This window comes from Microcaecilia unicolor, chromosome 10, assembly GCF_901765095.1.
Source record: "Microcaecilia unicolor chromosome 10, aMicUni1.1, whole genome shotgun sequence".
Classification (NCBI taxonomy): Eukaryota; Metazoa; Chordata; class Amphibia; order Gymnophiona; family Siphonopidae; genus Microcaecilia; species Microcaecilia unicolor.
Genome location: NC_044040.1, coordinates 189,548,728 through 189,567,189, shown reverse-complemented (window position 1 = coordinate 189,567,189; position 18,462 = coordinate 189,548,728). Strand labels below are relative to the sequence as shown.

The 18,462-nt window shown below is 41.4% G+C and overlaps 1 protein-coding gene across 1 annotated transcript in view; it reads left to right on the top strand.

Annotated features, from left to right (window-relative positions):
• Positions 1-18,462, top strand: part of KPNA4 (karyopherin subunit alpha 4) — an 85,566-nt gene that overhangs the window by 18,987 nt on the left and 48,117 nt on the right. Inside the window, exons 3-8 of the mRNA XM_030215729.1 lie at positions 3,310-3,399; positions 3,491-3,520; positions 3,606-3,658; positions 5,824-5,919; positions 6,079-6,164; positions 14,054-14,140. Coding sequence (XP_030071589.1) covers positions 3,310-3,399; positions 3,491-3,520; positions 3,606-3,658; positions 5,824-5,919; positions 6,079-6,164; positions 14,054-14,140 — 442 coding nt within the window. The remainder of the gene's footprint in view (positions 1-3,309; positions 3,400-3,490; positions 3,521-3,605; positions 3,659-5,823; positions 5,920-6,078; positions 6,165-14,053; positions 14,141-18,462) is intronic.

The following is an 18,462-nucleotide window of genomic DNA, read 5'->3' as shown; positions in this document are numbered from 1 at the left end:
TGCCTAACAGAAACCCAAATAGCATAGCATGGCATGGAATGTTGCTACTACCAATCCCAGGGCAAACAGTGGTAATTGGCTAAAAGATAGGATCCAAAGAGCAGGAATAAATAGTCTTCCCATCTATTTATTTACAAAGCATGTTACCCTGTCTTGACCCAGGGTGATCTGGCAAGCATAATCAAATATTTAAAATATAATTATGCACAGAAGAAAGGGATGGAAAACAAAAGTGCTAACAAAAACAAATACTTCTAAATAAGCCTTAAAAACTTCTGAAAATCAGTCATCTATGTTGTGTAGTGCAACTGGTAGCATGTTCTGCAGGGGAGGTACATGCATCACAAAAAAAGGCTCATGCATAGTTAGACTGGAGTAAGCCTACCATGAACCAAACGAACCAAAGTGTATGTAGACTGAACACATATGCGATGGTTCGCTCATTATGTGTGGCTGAGGAATCAAATGTAAACAAGAAAGTCTCTTGATTTAAATACTTATTATATATGTTACTAGGGCAACCAGTGAAACTGTATAAGAGCTGTACATCGCTTGTTTGTGACTTGCTAAAGTTTAGTGAGGCAGTCCTATTTTAAAGCTGCCTTTGTGCATCGGGCCTGCAGTTTCCACACAGTTCTGATAGAGTTGGTTGAGAGTCAACAGCAGCAAAAACGCAAGCTTCTGCTCAGTAGGGCAGGTAGGAGAAAGGGGGCTAATGCTGGGGGTCTGAAACTGGCAGAACAAATGCTAAGGGATGGGGGGGGGGGTAAGAACTTAATGATGAAAGGAAAGAGGCTGGGGGTTGACAAGGGAACAAGTGGGAGAAAAGGGCTAGCCTTGGTGCATTGGGGGGGGGGGGGGGGGGGCAGCAGGTAGAGAGAAAACATCAGAGGTCTGCTTTACATGTTCCTGTGCAGCAGCCTTTACCTCATTATTCTCACTAGCAGGTGGAGCTCTGGATTGACTTGACTCTTTGCCTGATCCCCCGGTCCAGTTGAGATGTCCCTGACCCTGGACTTTAGGATACAACTGGTGGCCCTCCCTTCCTCCCCTGCCGGCCCTCCACTTTTGGTTGCCCAGGGGTGTTTTGCTTCAGCTTTATTCCAGTCATCTGTAAATCTTTCCCTATATTTTTGGTCCATCTCTTAGAGCCTAAGAAACTTTGTGGAGGCCTGCTTTAAAAGGACAGTGAGTGAGGTGGTCAAATCTTCAGGTGATTGTTACTCAAAAACTGACACAAGCAAACTGTAAAGAATTACAAGATAACCCCAAGAGATGAGGGAACTGGACATCTAAATGGCAGATAAACACAATGTGAACAAATGACAGTGATGCATGTAGGGAAAAATTCTTTTGGTTAGTATCTACTGAAAAACAGATTAAAGAAGTATATGAGCATTGATAGATGCCACACTGTTCACAGAGTAGTGGGTTTGTGAGGAATTAAAAAACTAAACTAACTGGGAACGTTAGAGCCGAAATTCTGGACTTAATGGACTGCTGGTCTTTCATAGCATGACACTTGTTTTTAAAACTATAAATAAATTGTACAGCTCAGTGGTTGACTATGGAACTGAAACGTAGACTCACAGTAGAGGTCATAAAAGAAAATATGGTCTTAATTTCTTTCCAGCACAATTCTTCTTTATCTTAATGTAAGGGTTCTGAGAAGATAAAGGGGACCCTGGGTGATGTTTCAAATTTGTTAGGTATTTGTTACCCAGCCCGTTGAGGAACCATCTGAGAGGTTTGTAAAGATCCGTTCTAAGGATAGGGAGAGCAAGAGCGTGAGGTAAAGTAGAGTAAAAGGGATGACTGCTGTTCTTCATAGGAAAGGCTAGATAAAAAAAAAAGGAGCTACAGTAATTGATAGGAAAGGCACAATAAAGCACATGAGAGAAGAAAAGGGTGGGTGGGTGGGATATGTATCGCATCTCAGGCCGGACATATTCTGTCAAAGCACTGTTAGTTAGCCAGGTAGGATAAGTATGAGAAGCATTACTAAGAAAAAGTGTCACCGAAGAGGAAAGTTTTTCAGATTCACAAGAGAAGTCTCCAGATGTAAATGGAGAGGCAGTTCATTCCATAAGTTGGGGCTGGTACAGTGAAATGAATTCATATCTGATCTGTCTGAAAGCTGGGATCACTAAGCAATTCTGTTGGGAGGCTCTAAGAGCACAAGAAGACATGGTTTATAAAAGGTGGTTTCTGGCCATTTTACTAAGATGTTTTGGTGGTAAATTTGGCCAATAGATATCTGTGAATCGGTGGTAGTCATCTGGTACAGGTCAGGTCTTGGCACATAGACTCCTGTGAGCATAATTTTAGTGTGGTATCAGGAATTGACTGGGGTTCTTCTTTGTGGCCATATGATAATGTATAAATTAATAAAGGTAACTGAAAAAAAAATTTCAGTGTACCTACTCATAGCCTGTATTAGTTTTCTGAGATAAGATCAATATTTCAATCACCTTGGGAGTGTTAGATATTTTTGTTTACACTGTAGCATGTTAGTTGTGTAGGCTAAATGAAGTATGAAACATTAAGGGAAAATAGTGACTGAGATTACAAGAGAGAGCCTTAAGAACTCATCTTAATCCAACTGCCATGTAAACTTGACCCAACTGCAATGTAAATCTGAAATGGTGACTTTGTTAAAGTGAAGGTAGATGCATTGGTAAAGCTAGATATAATGAAGGGTGACCAAGTTGTACATTTGTGTGCCATTTACTGTAGCCACAATTCATGGTAGTGTCTAGTTATTGCGTGACATAACTTGATATTCCTTTATGCCAAAATCTTCAGGAAAGTGCTAGTGAGATTTGAATTACATGGTACGAGGAAGTACATTTCTTTGCTTGAACTTGCCCGCTTTCTTTCTTTCTTTGCTGAATGAGAGTTTCTGTAAATGATGTAGAATGTTATCACAAAATATTATAAGAATTTTCAAGACACTGGACATAATCACTTTGGGTACACAGGTAAGATTTAGGTAAAACTTTCATAACTTTTCTTACTATTAACTGCTTTCGAAATTGTACAAGTTAAAATGATCCTTAGACCACGGCTTCCCAAACTTTCCCTTGGGACACCACAGCAAGTCAGTCTTTCAGGATACCTATAGTGAATATGCATGAGCAAGATCTGTTTGTATTTCTTCCAATGTATGTAGACTTACCTTGTGTATAAATTGTGGATATCCTGTGGGCTTCCGAGCACAGGTTTGGGAGGGCCTTGTAGAAAATCCAGGTCTTGGTGACATCACATCACTCACCTTATTTATTTATTTTTCAATTTTCAATTTCAAAGAACAAAAGAGATGAGCATCTGTTAAAGAGAAGAAATGTACCGCATGAAGATATCTGTGAAGATTCAGATTTAGATGCAGACTTCAGAGTGGTAAGATCTTTGCAGAATGTGAAAGTTGAAACTTCTAGACAATATTTGTCACACATATATAGATATATATTTTATTTTTTTGTTCCTACAGCAAAATACATCTCTGGAAGCAATAGTACAGGTAAAGCTCTTCATTTTTGAAAATAACTAGAAATGGAGTTATTTGCATCCTGCATCTTTATCTTTTTTTTTTTTTTTAATTGTAGAATGCATCAAGTGATAACCAGGGTATCCAGCTAAGTGCAGTGCAGGCTGCAAGGTAAGAACTGATTTTATGGAAATAATGTTTTACATCTGTGTAGTTTGGGTTTTGAAATGAGTCTACATTACTGATATTAAGGGGCCTAAGTGACTAATATCGCCTGCTCATTCTGCTGAGCATAACCTTTTTAAAGTAGAAGAAATGTTTTACAGCTTTATAATTAATTGGTAATCTACTGATTAGAACCACTGTTAACTTAGGGGCACTTTTATTAAGCTGAGGTAAGTGCTAGCACATGCTTACTGCAATTTAAAATTTACTGCAGGACATACTCAGGTATTGTGTGGTAAGTTCCAAATAAGCACGCACTAAATTTTAGTGCAGGATTAGCGCATGAGCCCATACCACCTACAAAATAGGTGTACAAGTGCTAACTTTTTAATGGCTGCACCCTGATATGACAACATTACCATTTGGCCATTCATACAAAAATTGGAAAAGCTGCCATTTTACTGCTACAGTAAAAATCGCTGTAGTGTGTATGGGAAAACCTGTGCAAGGGTCTGCTAAGGCCACTTTTTTTTTTTTCACAGCATAGTAAAAAAAACCCCAGTCCTTAGTTCTTGTAGTATCCACTAGTTAGTGTTTAAGAATATGCATAAACTTATGTCAAAAAATCAAATTTTCATTCCATATCCTGCTAGTTCACTCTACACTAGTGAGTCATGTCCCTTTACCAGCAGATGGAGGCAGAAAAAACTGAAAGTTCTAATGACATCACCTATACAGCCAGGATCTTTACCTCCAGCAGATGATGCAAGCTGCAAATTGACTCTGTTAGTACTTTTTAGTGCCCTGTGTAAGGGGCAAATGATGACTTGCCTTAATCCAAAATGCCAGAATGACATCAATTGAAGCAGCTGACATTCTTAATGAGAAGGTAGTTCCACAAGGTCTTCACTCATTCTTGGACTGAAGCCAGGGCAGTGTTTCTAGGGGATATTTTTAGGGTGGCAGCTTGGTTGTCTTATTAATTCATCTGGCATTGTAAAATTGATACCTGCTTTTAATACCTGCTGCTGGTTCCTAGATCCAAAGAATTTGTCAAAGCATGGTTTTGTGGTGCATGTGTGTATGCAACTATTATTTAATAAACACAGAATGCACTATGATTTGTGCTGCACTGCACAAAACATAGTCCTCTACGGAGCTTATAGTCTAAGAAAAGAAATCAGTGAGGAGGAAGCGAGGATTCTGAACTATAGTCAGGATGTTAAGCCAGTATTTTCTCTTTGTTTTAATCCATGGATCAGTGTATGGTTGTAATAGAATCTATAACTCCTACATATTTTTCCCTAAATGTAAGTATGGTAATATAAATCAGATTCTCACAAAGCCAGGTTTTTTTTTTGGTATGAGATTTTTCCCCCCACATTTTTGACTAATTGTTTTGTCTTATGTTTTCTCTATTTAGATGTTGACCTTTAATTAGTCTAGACCAGAGGTTCTCCTCGCTCCTGGGACACACCTAGCCAGTCAGATTTTCTGGATGTCCACAATGAATATGTAGGAGATACATTTGCATAGAATGGGAGGTATTTCATGCATATTCATTGTGGATATCCTGAAAATCACTGGCTAGGTGTTGAGAACACTTGATCTAGACACATGGCTATAAAAACACACTGTACTAGGGCTGCACGATTAATGTGTCAAAATTTCAAACGTGATTAATGCATTAGGCTCCCTGCTTACCTGGCATCTCTTCCTCTCGCTGTCCACACCACAGCATCTCTCTGGTGTGGTGTGGTGCAGGAGGAAGGAAAGGTAAGGGGATAATGAATAATTAATTTATACTCAGTGTCTAAAGGAGTTAACAAGATTTTTGGTATTTTTTTTTTTTTTAGGAAACTTGGGTCAGCATTATGTAATTTAATCTTGTGATTAAAATTTCTTAATCACAAAAGAGCATTTTTTTTAAACAATGTGCAGCCCAGCAGTGTACACTTTTTTGCTAAGTAGCCTCTCAACAATTAACACAGCAAATACTTGGGACTTTTTTCCCCTCCTTTCTACAAATGAAGAACAAGACCTATGATTGAAATCAGGATGCAGTCCAATTAGAGGAACTTCACTTCTGCATACATGCTTTTAATTGGTGCCTGTTTTGTGGCTCTGGCATTGTTCTCTTACCTTATGTTTCTTGTTGTTTGTCTTAACAGAAAGCTTCTTTCTAGTGATCGAAACCCACCAATTGATGACTTGATAAAATCTGGAATTTTACCTATTTTAGTTCATTGTCTGGAAAGAGATGACAAGTAAGTTTTATTTAATAGAAGGTCTTTCAAAGAACAACTTATAAAAATATCTTCTGAATGAGAACATGAATTCTCATTCTGCTTTATTGTAGTATTTCAACAATATCTAAAATGTCACAACCTTATTTAAGCTAATCTAGGTATTCATCTCTTTTATAGTCCATCTTTACAGTTTGAAGCAGCATGGGCTTTGACAAATATTGCATCAGGTACCTCCGAACAAACACAAGCTGTAGTTCAATCCAGTGAGTATGTCTGTGTATTTCATAAACTGTCTTTGTTTTTACATACTATATAAATGTATACATGTATGTTTTGGAAAGGTGATAACTATAATTTCTTTCTGTATGGTCCTATTAGGGATGGTTTTATTTTCCAGTCTGGAAAATTTTACACAGATAAGTGAAACTGTAAATGGAGTATCTGTGTAGATTATTTTTTTATATAGTACTTTCATTTTTAATAGCTTGAGCATAATATTGATATTTTTTAATATGAGAAGGCAAGTAGTAACTTTAGAAACCCACACAAGTTATCGTCAAAGAATAGAGGCAGATCTTAAGGGGGGGAGGGGAAATAGCATGACAAAACAATATTTCTCTGAGGACAAGCAGGCTTATAATTCTCACAAGTGGGTGACGCCAACCTGCGTTGCCCGCTCCTGATTACCAAAGTCTAAGGAGAGCTTTGTGGAGCATAAGACATGCTCCTCTGCGCATGCGCGATTGCCTTCCCGCCCACTGTGAGAACGTGGTCTTGGTTCTTTTTTAGTGCTCGCATCGCTCAGTCCTAGAGAACTTTTTTGTGCCTTTTGGCTGTTTTTTCGTTCTTGATTAGGTGCCTCTTGAGGAACCCCTGCCCTTTTATTTTTCCCTTTACATTTTAGTGATTTTGCCCAGTTTTAAGTTTCCTTTTATTTTCTGTTGTCATCACGCCGCTTTTAGGCCTTGATTTTGGCCGGGAACGTTCCCTTTTGTTTTTTGCTGTGCCTTGCCCCTTTTTCAGGCACCATCGCTTTGTTTAATTTAGCTGAGGAAGTTTTCCCTTCCATGTCCATGAAGGTTCCCAATGTCTTCAAACACTGTACCCGGTGCAATCGGACAGTCTCTGGGAAAGACGCCCATTCTTGGGGCCGACCATAGCCCCGCAAACTGTGTTCTCTGTCTTCGCATGAAGAAGATGACCCAGGTTTCCAGAGAGGCTCAACAAGAGAGGATTTGTGGAGCCAAGTCTGATTCCTCAATATTAGCGTCGAGGTCGGTATTGACGCCAAAAATCACACCACCATTGGGAATGTCTGTAAACATGGCTGCTTGTTAGACCCTGAGATACTGGGAGCAGTGAAGCATCGAGTGGCTCTCCATCTGCCTCGAGGCCTCCTGCTGTGCAGGGCCCCCGGGACAATCCAATGTCGGACCCGACCTCGAGGTGACGTGTGGATTCGACGTCCTCGTCGGGCAAAAGCCAAGAAGGATCGCCATTGGTCACCCTGATGCATGGTGCTGGGAGCTCTGGGGTGTCGAAGGATTTAGCATTTGAGAAGCATTGGCACCCAGAGGACCGCTCTCTCTCCATACAGGAGGTGCTGACACATCGATCTCTCAGCAGCCAAGACCCTGCTCCTGTATCAACCCCGGCAGTTCTGCAACCTGCGCATGAGCCAGCACCCCAGCTTTTCCTGGTGTCTGCCTGCAATGAGCGCATCTGGGCCTTGCTCCCTGAGCTGTTGGATAGCCTCACACAATGTTGTGCATCAGCATGGAGGTGCTTGTGCCTACCCTGCCTCCCATTGTGGCCACGCTTGGCCTTTAGCCTGCGGTGCGAACTCAGACACCAATGTCACTTGCGGTCCCAGTGTCGACTGCCACCCAAGCCGGTACTCCCTCGACGTTGGTGGAGGAAGCTTCACTGGAGTCGAGGTAGGAGCAAACTTCTCAACACCACTCTTTAGAACATGGCTCTTCGACGTTGAGGCAGGTTCAGTCTCGACACTCCCATAGGGAGATATTGTCTGACACCAAAGAGGAATGCTCATGGGATTCAGAGGAGGATTCAAGGCACTTTTCATCTGATGAGTCCTGTAGAATTCCCTCTGAACCCTCCCTTTCTGAAAGGAGAGAGTCTCATCCGGAGAGACTTTCATTTCCATCTTTTGTTAAGAAAATGGCTGAAGCCGTTCCATTTCCTTTGGAAGTGGAGGATGAGGGCAGGGCCAAGATGCTGAAGATTCTGCAGTACACATCGCCTCCTAAGGAGGTTGTGACTTCACCTCTCCGTAAGGTACTCAGGGAAGTCCTCATCAGAAACTAGGAGTCCTCTTTTCGGTCTCTGTCATGGTCAAGAAGATAGACACCCAGTATCGGATCCACGGTGCATGTGGTTTTGATTGGCCTCAGTTGCCTCACAATTCTATGGTGGTGGAATCGGCTCTCAAAAGGGTCAGGAGTTCAGGTATTATGATTCAGGGCCACCAGGTAGAGAAACTAGGACCTTGGATTCTTTTGGGAGGAAGATGTACCGGGTTTCAATGCTCATCTCCCATATGCAATCGTACCAGCTCTTCACGAGCATCCACTTGGCAAAACTCAGTGTGCAAGTTGTCTGACTTTGCTTAGATACTTCTTCCATAGTCAGTTCGCTAGTTGGTCAATCAGCAGAAGGCATGTTCAAAGTTCTTAGCCAGGGGCACTTATGATACTTTGCACAGACTCTTATGACTGCGTGTTTCTGACGTGGAACATTCTGTTCAGCAGAGGTTGGCGGATGCCCCATGCTGCGGGAATAACCTTTTTGGAGAGGTTGAGCAGGTCATAGACCAAATCAAAAAAACACAGTGATGCCATATATGCATCAGCCTCCTCGGCTAGGAGGAATTGGCAAGACAAGGAGGAGTTCCTATTACTATCTTAGGCATAGGTACAACCTTTCGGCTCGCCAGCCTACTCGGGCTCAGCCCCAGCATGCTCGTTCACATCAACAGCGTGCGCCTAAGGCCCCTGCTGTTCCTCAAGCAAAGCAAGGGACAAGCTTTTGACTGGCTCCAGCAGAGCATAGCCACAGTAAAAGTGTCCATCCTGAATGACTTGTCGGTTGGGGGGAGGTTGAAGTTTTTTTCACCAAAGGTGGCCTCTTACAACCTCCAACCGGTGGGTTCTTCAAACAGTCCGTCTCGGATATGCTTTCAGTTGGTATCGCAAACCTCCAAATTGCCCAGAGAGCTCATTTGTTCTTCTCTTAGCACAGGCAGGTACTTGCAGAAGAACTCTCGGGCCTTCTGAAGGCCGATGCAGTTGAACCCACCAGGGGAAGAAGGGCCGGGATTCTATTCCTGGTACTTCCTTCTGCAAAAAGAAAATGGGAGATGTGTCCCATCCTAGACCTAAGGGCCCTAAACAAATTCCTAGTCCGAGAAAAGTTCAGGATGGTTTCCCTGGGCACCCTTCTCCCAATGATTCAGGAAAACGATAGGCTATGCTCTCTGGACAAAGGATGCATATACTCACATCCCGATACTTCCAGCCCACTGGAAGTGTTTTCGATTTTGGCTGGAGAAACATCACTTTTAGTACTGCGTGTTGTCTTTTAGCCTCATACCAGCTCCCAGGGTCTTCACCAAATGTCTAGCGGTAGTTGCAGCATTGCTAGGCAGACTGGGAGTCCATATGTGTTCCCGTATCTCAACGATTGGCTGCGGAAGAGCCCCCTAGGGCGCTCAGGAGTCCATGTGGATGACTATTTGGGTGTTTGAGCTACTAGGGTTCATTTTAAAATACGCCAAGTCCCATCTCCTCCCTGTCCATTGATTGATTGGAGTTCATAGGAGCCCTGTTTGATACTTGGTTGGTACGAGCCTACCTCCTGGACGTGAGATCGGACAGTCTTCTTGCACTCGCATCCAAAGTTTGGGCCGCTCGGCAGATGTTGAGATTGTTGGACCACATGGCTTCCACAGTGTATGTTAACACCCATGACAGGCCTTCACATGAGATAAGCTCAGTGGACCCTGGCTGCTCATTGGGATCAAGCTACGGGGAGTCTGGAAGATGTCATCCAACTGTCCCATAGAGCTTGTACGCTCCCTTGGATCATTCGATCCAATTTGACTCTGGGACTTCCATTCCAAATTCGTCAGCTACAAAAAGTGCTGACGACAGGTGCATCTCTCCTGGGTTGGGGAGCTCATGTAGATGGGCTTCACACCCAGGGAGCTTGATCCTCCCGCGAAACAAGTCTTCAGATCAATCTCCTGGAGCTCCGGGCAATCTGGAACGCTCTAAAGGCTTTCAGTGGTTGACTATCTCACCAAATTATGCTCATTCAAACAGTCAGTTTGCAGTGTATTACACCAACAAGCAGGGGGCCACTGGATCACGCCCTCTGTGTCAGGAGGCTGTTCGGATGTGGCATTGGGCTTACCAACATGGCATGTTCCTTCGAGCCACTTATCTAGCGGGCAAAAACAATACCCTGGCCAACAGTCTGAGCAGGATAATGCAGCCACACGAGTGGTCTCAATATTAGCATAGCCCGCAAGATCTTCCAAGTGTGGGGCACCCCCTCGGTAGATCTTTTTGCCACTCGGTACAACCATAAGGTCCCTCAGTCCAGGCTTCAGGCCTATTACAGACTAGCATCAGATGGCTTCTTCCTCAATTGGGGGATAGGTCTTCTGTATGCGTATCCTTCCACAACTCTAGTGGGGAAGACTTTGTTGAAACTGAAGCAAGACCATGGGACCATTATTCTGATTGTGCCGTACTCTCCATAGCAGATGTGGTTCCCTCTACTGCAGTTATCTTCCAAAGAACCGTGGAGATTGGAGTGTTTTCCAACCCTCATCACGCAGAAAAAGGGATCCCTTCTTTATCCCAATCTCCAGTCTCTGGCTCTCACAGGTTGGATATTGAGAACCTAGAATTTGCTTCCTTGGGTCTTGCTGATTTCCAGGAAAGATTCCACTAAGTGTTATTTTTTTCAAATGGAGGAGGCTTGCCCCGTCTGATGTGAGAGCAAGGCCCTGGATCCCCTTGCTTGCCCTACACAGACCCTGCTTCAATACCTTCTACACCTATCAGTCTGGTCTAAAGGCCAACTCCGTAAGGGTTCATCTTAGTGCGATTAGTGCTGATCTGCAATGTGTAGAAGGTAAGCCCATCTCTGGACAGCCTGTAGTTTGTCACTTCATAAGAGGTTTGCTTTTGTCAAAGCCCCCTGTCAAACCTCCACCACTGTCATGGGATCTCAACATCATTCTCACCCAGCTGATGAAAGCTCCTTTTGAGCCACTGAATTCCTGCCATCTGAAGTACTTGACCTGGAAGGTCATTTTCGTGGTGGCTGTTGCTTCTGATTGTAGGGTCAGTGAGCTTCAGGCCTTAGTAGTGGATACACCTTATACTAAGTTTCATCACAACAGAGTAGTCCTCTGCACTCACCCCAAGTGGTGTCGGAGTTTCATCTGAACCTGTTGAGGAGGGTTATGACACGGCTCTTAATGTCGGTAGCCCACTTGAGGTCAGCCTCCACTGAAAGGCTGTGACGCGGTCTGCAGTTCACACATTCATATCATGCTACTGCCATGAGCAGGATACCTCATACGACGGTCAGTTTTGACAAGACAGTTGCAGAATCTGTTCGGGGTCTAGAATCCAACTCCACCCTCCAAGGCCCATTTTATTCTGTTCCAGGCTTTACTCTCATTCAGATTGTATATAGTTTGTGTTTGTCCTTGCCATTGCAAGGCCCAGTTGACCAATGTTGATTTGTTTTTGGTGAGCCTGGATGCTATACTATTTTATTAAAATGCTTGTTACTGTTTTATGGTGTCTTTCATCTAGGTTCCTCTTCTTGTTTTTAACAAAATATTTTAAGAATTTTTAAAGTGTTTAATTTTCTTGACTGTTTCCTTTACAAAACAACAAGACAATTCACATAGCCAAAACAAATACAGGGGGTAGGAAAAAGCACAGAGCAAGTAAACAGGATAATGGAAAAGAATTGTAGTGTACTTGTTTTGTATTACTGACAACACCCTTCTATGTCATGCTGGCAGTCAACCAGACAATATTCATACACTGTGTCCCAAGGAGCAGTGCACTTTCTTCTGGAGCACATCACCAAGTGATGGTAGCTTTAAAAGACTTAGGAAATGAACTGTTACACCTTTTTAAACAGTGGATGAGAGGGTACATTGCTGTGAATTAAGCATAAAGTTTCAGAGAGCAGGGCTAATGATGCTTTAAAATGTATCAATAGCTCCGTGTCTTACATTTGTGGGCAGGAGGATTGAGGTGGGCAATAGGCACAATCAGGTCTGCTAAGTACTTGGGTACCCTGAGTGTAATGTATGACAATATCAATATCCTGAATATGAATTTTGACCACTGGGAGCCTATGGTGATCTAGTAAAAGGACCTGTTGTTCAAATTGTTTTTAATGCTAGGAAATTTGACAGTTGTATATTGGGTAAATTGCAGCCACATATAGGGAGGGCTTAGGCTAATCTGCAGTTGGTTAAAGTTGTCTAACCAATTGAAAGATATTAAATTCTCACCCATGCTCTTGTTCTTATCTCTAGCATGTTCCAAATAGAACAGACATTCCTCAGTGCCACAGATGACCTTGTTACTAACTGAGGTTCGTGGTTCAAAAGTTAGGTCAATCAAGGCAAATGCCAAGTGTAGTGACCATATTTTTGAAGAAACCAACTTTGGTGTTTGTGTTTTTTTTTTTGTTTAAATCCACCCTGAAACCTGCTACAAGCTTTTTGTGAGATCTTGCAATCTATGCACATTGAAAATGCCCTCATCCATCTGTGCAATTTGGCATAAAATACATTTTATGCCAACAACAATAGAAACTAGGGCTGCACTTTGATAGCAATTAAAATTTCTAATTTCACTAATGCATAAAGCGTCCCCCTCTCATTGCCTCCTGTACAGTGCAAAATAGTGGACAAATGTAAATGCGGCAGGTGATGGAGGGTGAAGGAGCTGCCTGTGCCGGGAGTCGAACTCAGTTCCTCAGTTCCCCAGGACCAAAGTCCACCACCCTAACCACTAGGCCACTCCTCCACTCTTTCTCCGTACTCCCCAAAATCCAACATTACTTGTCTGTACCCTCTTGGTCCCCCTTCCATCGCCATCCGGTGTTGCCAGTCTTCCTTTCCTCTCCTGCACTTTCTCAGTCCTGGCTCTTCCTCTGTACTGCTGCTTCTTGAGTCTGCATGCCAGCGGCAGTAACAACAATGAAAGAAAATATAAAGCAGGTGTGTGTGATACTGCCTTACACGTTCCACTACAGGCTCTTCCTGTTCCACCCCTTCTGATGTAATTTCTGTTTCAGAGGGGTCATTTTCAGAACCAGCAGTGCTCTACATGCCTGCCTTCTGTGCGCTGTTGGTGTTGCTGCATGCATGTGGACCTGGGGAAGCAGGTCTGGAGGAGGAGTCAAGACAGTGAGTGCAGGAAGGGGAGAGAAAAGGGAGAGAGACCTGCAATATCTGATGGTAGTGGAAGGGGAATGACGGGCAGTGCTACATGGTTGAGGGTTTTTTTTTTTTTTTGGGGGGGGGGGGGGGGGGGGGGGGGGAGAGCCAAAGTGCTGCAAACCCAGTGAGACAGTGGGCCCAGTAGGGAACGGAAAGTTGGGCTAGCAGTCTGATTAAAACTTAACACACATTATTTGCCTTATTAATGTGTTAAATGTGCAGAAACTGAACAGGATTTTCATCAGGGGAAAAATTGTCTAAGGCGAGTGAGTAGGTAGATATAAAATGAAGTAGAATTGATGGTTTCATAATTTTATAGGGTGTATTTTGGTTGTATTGTTTTTAGTTGGTTGTGTCTGTTGTATACTGTATTCATCAGAGGGCAGCCTCTGAATAAGAAGATTAAAGTGCCAAATTAAGTCCTTCACTTAATCACAGAAAAAATGTCCTAGGCAGCAGCTGTAGTACAAGCTTTTCTGTAACAGCAAGATAGTGTTAGTCCTGTTCTGGTACATGGCTGTTTGCTGTGATTTGTCATTGGCTCAGTGTCTACTTTGCTTTTCAGAATTAATATTCCACTAATTAGCACTACTGCAGAAGACATGTTACTAATTCATTTGTATAATCTAAAATCTTGTTTTTCAGATGCTGTACCACTTTTTCTGAGGTTATTGCATTCTCCTCATCAAAATGTGTGTGAGCAGGCTGTATGGGCACTGGGAAACATCATAGGTTAGTGGTTTTAAATTATTTTAGTAGTTCTAGTGTTTAGGATTACATTTTGAAATATTTAATTTCAGATTTAAAAACAGGTGTAGTAACAAACATGATGGTAAATTATCACTCCTCTAGTCTCGTGGTTTCATGAAGACTTCCAGCCAGTCAATATTTTTATAATATCGTTAATGTGCATGAGAAATTCATATGCACTACCTCCAGTTACATGCAGATGTATTTCACGTACTTGTTGTAGATATCCTTACTGACTTGGGGGGTAGGCATATTTGAGGACCACTGATCTAGTTCATTTCCAGGTACAATAAAATGTTTTCAGAAAATTTTTGTTTATTTTTGTAATGCTTTTTTTTTCTCATTTACAGAGAAAAATGTATCACTTTCTGATGGCCAAAATAGATTTGATTTGATATGTGATATATTTAGCATAGCACTGATTTCCCATGCTTCATATTGTAAGAAGGTACTTATTTTGTACCTAGAGCAATGGTGGATTAAGTGATTTGCCCAGCGTCGCAAAGAGCAGCAGTCGAAATTGAACCCAGTTCCCTTTGTATACTCCAAGCCTAGCAACTTCAGCACCCAGATGTCTGCACAAATAGGTCTTTCCACTCCAAGTTATTTGCTTTTCCAGCGTTCTGCCGCTTGACCTTGCTTCAGCACCTTGGGTAGTCATAGACTGGGGATACATGTGTTTTCCTTATTTGGCTAAGAGCACACAACTCAAAGAAGTGGAAAGACCCATTTGTACAGACGGGTGCTGAAGATGAGGTTCATCATAAATTACTGCAAATTCATTTAAGCCCAACAGTTCAAGCAACATCATTCTTTTTCCACAGCAAAGGATTTCCAACTTGATTTCTGTTGTGGAGGAAATTCAGGAGAGTCAGCAAGTTTCAGCTGGACAGATGTTGAGAATGTTGGGTCACTCTGATGGCATAGTTCCAGAAAAAATAGACTAACAAATAAATTTTCCCTTCGGAGATCAAAACCAAACTTGAAGTATATATCTATATCTGCATACTTCAAGTGTGGTTTTGGCCTTTGAAGGAAAGAATTATATATCATCCCGAAACTTTACACAGTTCAAAAAATCCTTTTAAATATATATATATTTTTTTTGTGTGCTCGTCACACTGAGAGACAATACAGACAGACTGGTCTTCCTTTGCATAGTTCTCATTCATATAATCATCGCACACTTTTTTTCTTTTATCTTTCTTGCAACTAATGTCCAATTTCAACCTTATAAATTCTGTAAAGCTTCAGCAACTTAGCTTTTTTTAATAAAAACATTCTCTGGGTCCCAGACATGGTCCTGTCATCTGTTTCAAGGCACTCAATATATCTTCATCTGTATGAATCTCTTCTATTGCAGATTCTTTTGGATAAAAGAAAAAAAATGTGCGACTTATACGAATGAGGACTTTCTCTCTCTCTCTCTCTCTCTCTCTCTCTGGTTCTATTTAAGGCAGGTTCAATGGACTTTATCCAGTTAGTGGATTTAGTCCACAGGATATTTCTAGGATGTGATTCCTGTCACCATCCTGGTGGATGAATCATTCCAATCTGGTAAAAGGAATCCTCTTCTAGACTCTTTAAATTCAAGCATGGGCAACATTATATTGAATGGCTTTGATGCTTTACTTATTGGCTGTATACAGCAAGTGGGAGTATGTGGTGGTGATTCTGCATAGTTTACATTGTCTGCTGGTATTCCCCCAGGGGGTCAGTATTATCTGCATTACTGTGTTAGCATTTATATGCGGTCAACGTGTTAGCAAGCTTAGGAGTCTTGTATAGAGTTTAGTTTTTAGTGCCCATTAATGCTATGGTCAGCGACCATACAGTTTGTCACATTGTTTGAAAACAGATTAACTTCAATGTATGCTAATAAGCTATGTATGAATATGCAGAAGACACATTGGTTATTTATGATATTTGTATCCCATACTTTCCCAAATGTGTTCAGGTTCAATGTGGCTTACATGCAAGAAAACATCAAATTAGAATACAGTCAACAGTTTTAATATATTAGCATAATTACAAGTTTATATGAGTTGAGGGTAAAGTTCTAGTTTTGTTGAAACGGATAAGAATGCAAGGCAACATTAGTTTGTCTATTTATAAGATGGGTACTTAGCAGAAATACCTTTAGTAATTTTTGAAATCTCAAGTAATCATCTATACTTGCTTAGGTGAGCATTCCAAAGTTTGGTACTCTGATAAGTGAAACTGATGAGAATTTGTAAGGTAAATTTTTGCAATTTGGAAAATAGAGCATGAGGTATACTATAGATGATGCTGCTTTATGTGGAGGTAAGGAAGAGATAAACCATAGAGAATTTGGTATACAGTCACATTTTAAAGGTTATTCTAGCGTTAATGGGAAGCCAGTGAAGTCTAAAGAGGGGGAGCCTTCGCAAAGTGAGGACTCCTACATACAAGGCGAGCTACAGTGTTTTGTGCCGTTTGTAATTTTTGTTAGGAGAGACATCTTAATTCCTGCGTATGTAGTGTTACAATAATCAAATTTGGATAATATCAAAGATTGGGTAATGGTGTGAAGTATGGAGCTTGGGAAGAAAGGATGCAGCCTTCTTAATTTCCACAATGTATAGAGGACACTCGAGACCACCTTAGAAACCTGAGACTCGAATGACATGTTGATCAATGGTGATACCCAGGATTTTCATTGATTGAGCCAAGCAGTATGTTGTGTTGTCGATAGTGGAGTTTTTTTAAATGAAATGGGTTGAAAGGGATTGGTAAGTACGAGTAATTTAGTCTTTTCCCTATTATGTTTGAGCTTGAAATTGGATGCCCAAGATTCCATCAATTCTAAACGGATTATAATCTTGTGTAGAATTTCTAATAATTCCTTATTGAAAGGAATATAAATTTTGACTGCATCAGCATAGATCAGCTCCTTACTTATTTTTCTGTTGATGACTGAACTATTCCCGTTTCTGCCTTTTAGGAATTACTGTTGATTTTGGTCTGACAATGAAGGAACAAGTTTTTTTTTTTTTTTTTTAATCTAGTAAAGATGAATTTTGCATTACGAATGTTAAGGCATTTGAAGCCATGTGAATTATGATAAAATCAGACTGAGAAACAGTGCGTGAGTTATCCTTTTGTAGATCATTGTATTGGTTTATTATTGGGTCTTCCAGAGTCAGCATTACGATCGCTGAAATAGCTCAGAAAGCAGCTGCGTGAATATTGATGGGGGATAATATGTTTGCCATCCAAACAACAATGATATCCACAATAGTATGATAGTAACTAATAAATCTTTTAAAATAAAAAAGCCTCAAATATACAGGGAGAACTCCGTCGTTGAATGATACAACATAAAGGAGATCCACTGAATCATCACGGGCAAAAAACCTCCTAATAGATATAGAAAATGAGCTTCTGTGCTCACAAAAACCGTGTAATATTACTAAGCGGTTCAAATAGACTTATCTCAAAAATTTGCAGTCAGAAAACACCTCCCACGGCACGAATTCAGGCCCAAGTTTCGATCCCTGCCTCAGGGTCCGTGGTGTCAGACTGTAGAGATCTGCAAAAAGAAAAAGATCAGTCACAATATCATATTTTAATTTTTAAACAACCCCACCAAAATACTCCTCAAAACTTCCTCACAATGTAACGCTGGAACCAGCTGTAACTCCACACCGCTGATACAAGATGGCCACGGTTATAACATCTTACGTCAGATGCTAACCAAGGAATCCAACCAATGACAACGCTGGTATTCTAAAAAAAAGTGATTCCACTCAATTCGAATATTCAACCCATAGGGGTGTAAAGAGTGCAAACGAAAAATCCAGCGTTGCTCTTGTCGCAGTAAAAGCAATTTCCTGTCACCACTCCAAGGCTGCCATTCAAGTTGTTGTAGCACCACACATCGCAGGCTTTCAAAGGAATGACCTTTCCTAATACAATGAGCTGCTAGGGGTGCCAAAGTTTTTTAAATATTTATGTTGCTTTTATGCTCAGTGAGTCTAATCGATAATTTCCGGGACGTCTGACCGACGTAAAGCTTGTTACACTCACATATAATACAGTACACTATGATATCCTTAGCAGCTCGGGATATCTGTTTGGCTAATATGTTTGACCATTCAACTCCGGTATTCCTTGCATTGGTTGCCAGTTACCTGGCATATCAAATTTAAAATTCTTAAACTGGTGCATATGGGTTTGTGCAGTGAGGCTTTTATTTCCACATTTTGTCTTCCTTGAACGATGAGGTAAGAGAATCGGTATTTACTAGATGTACCAACACATTGACAGACTCACTTTTCTGA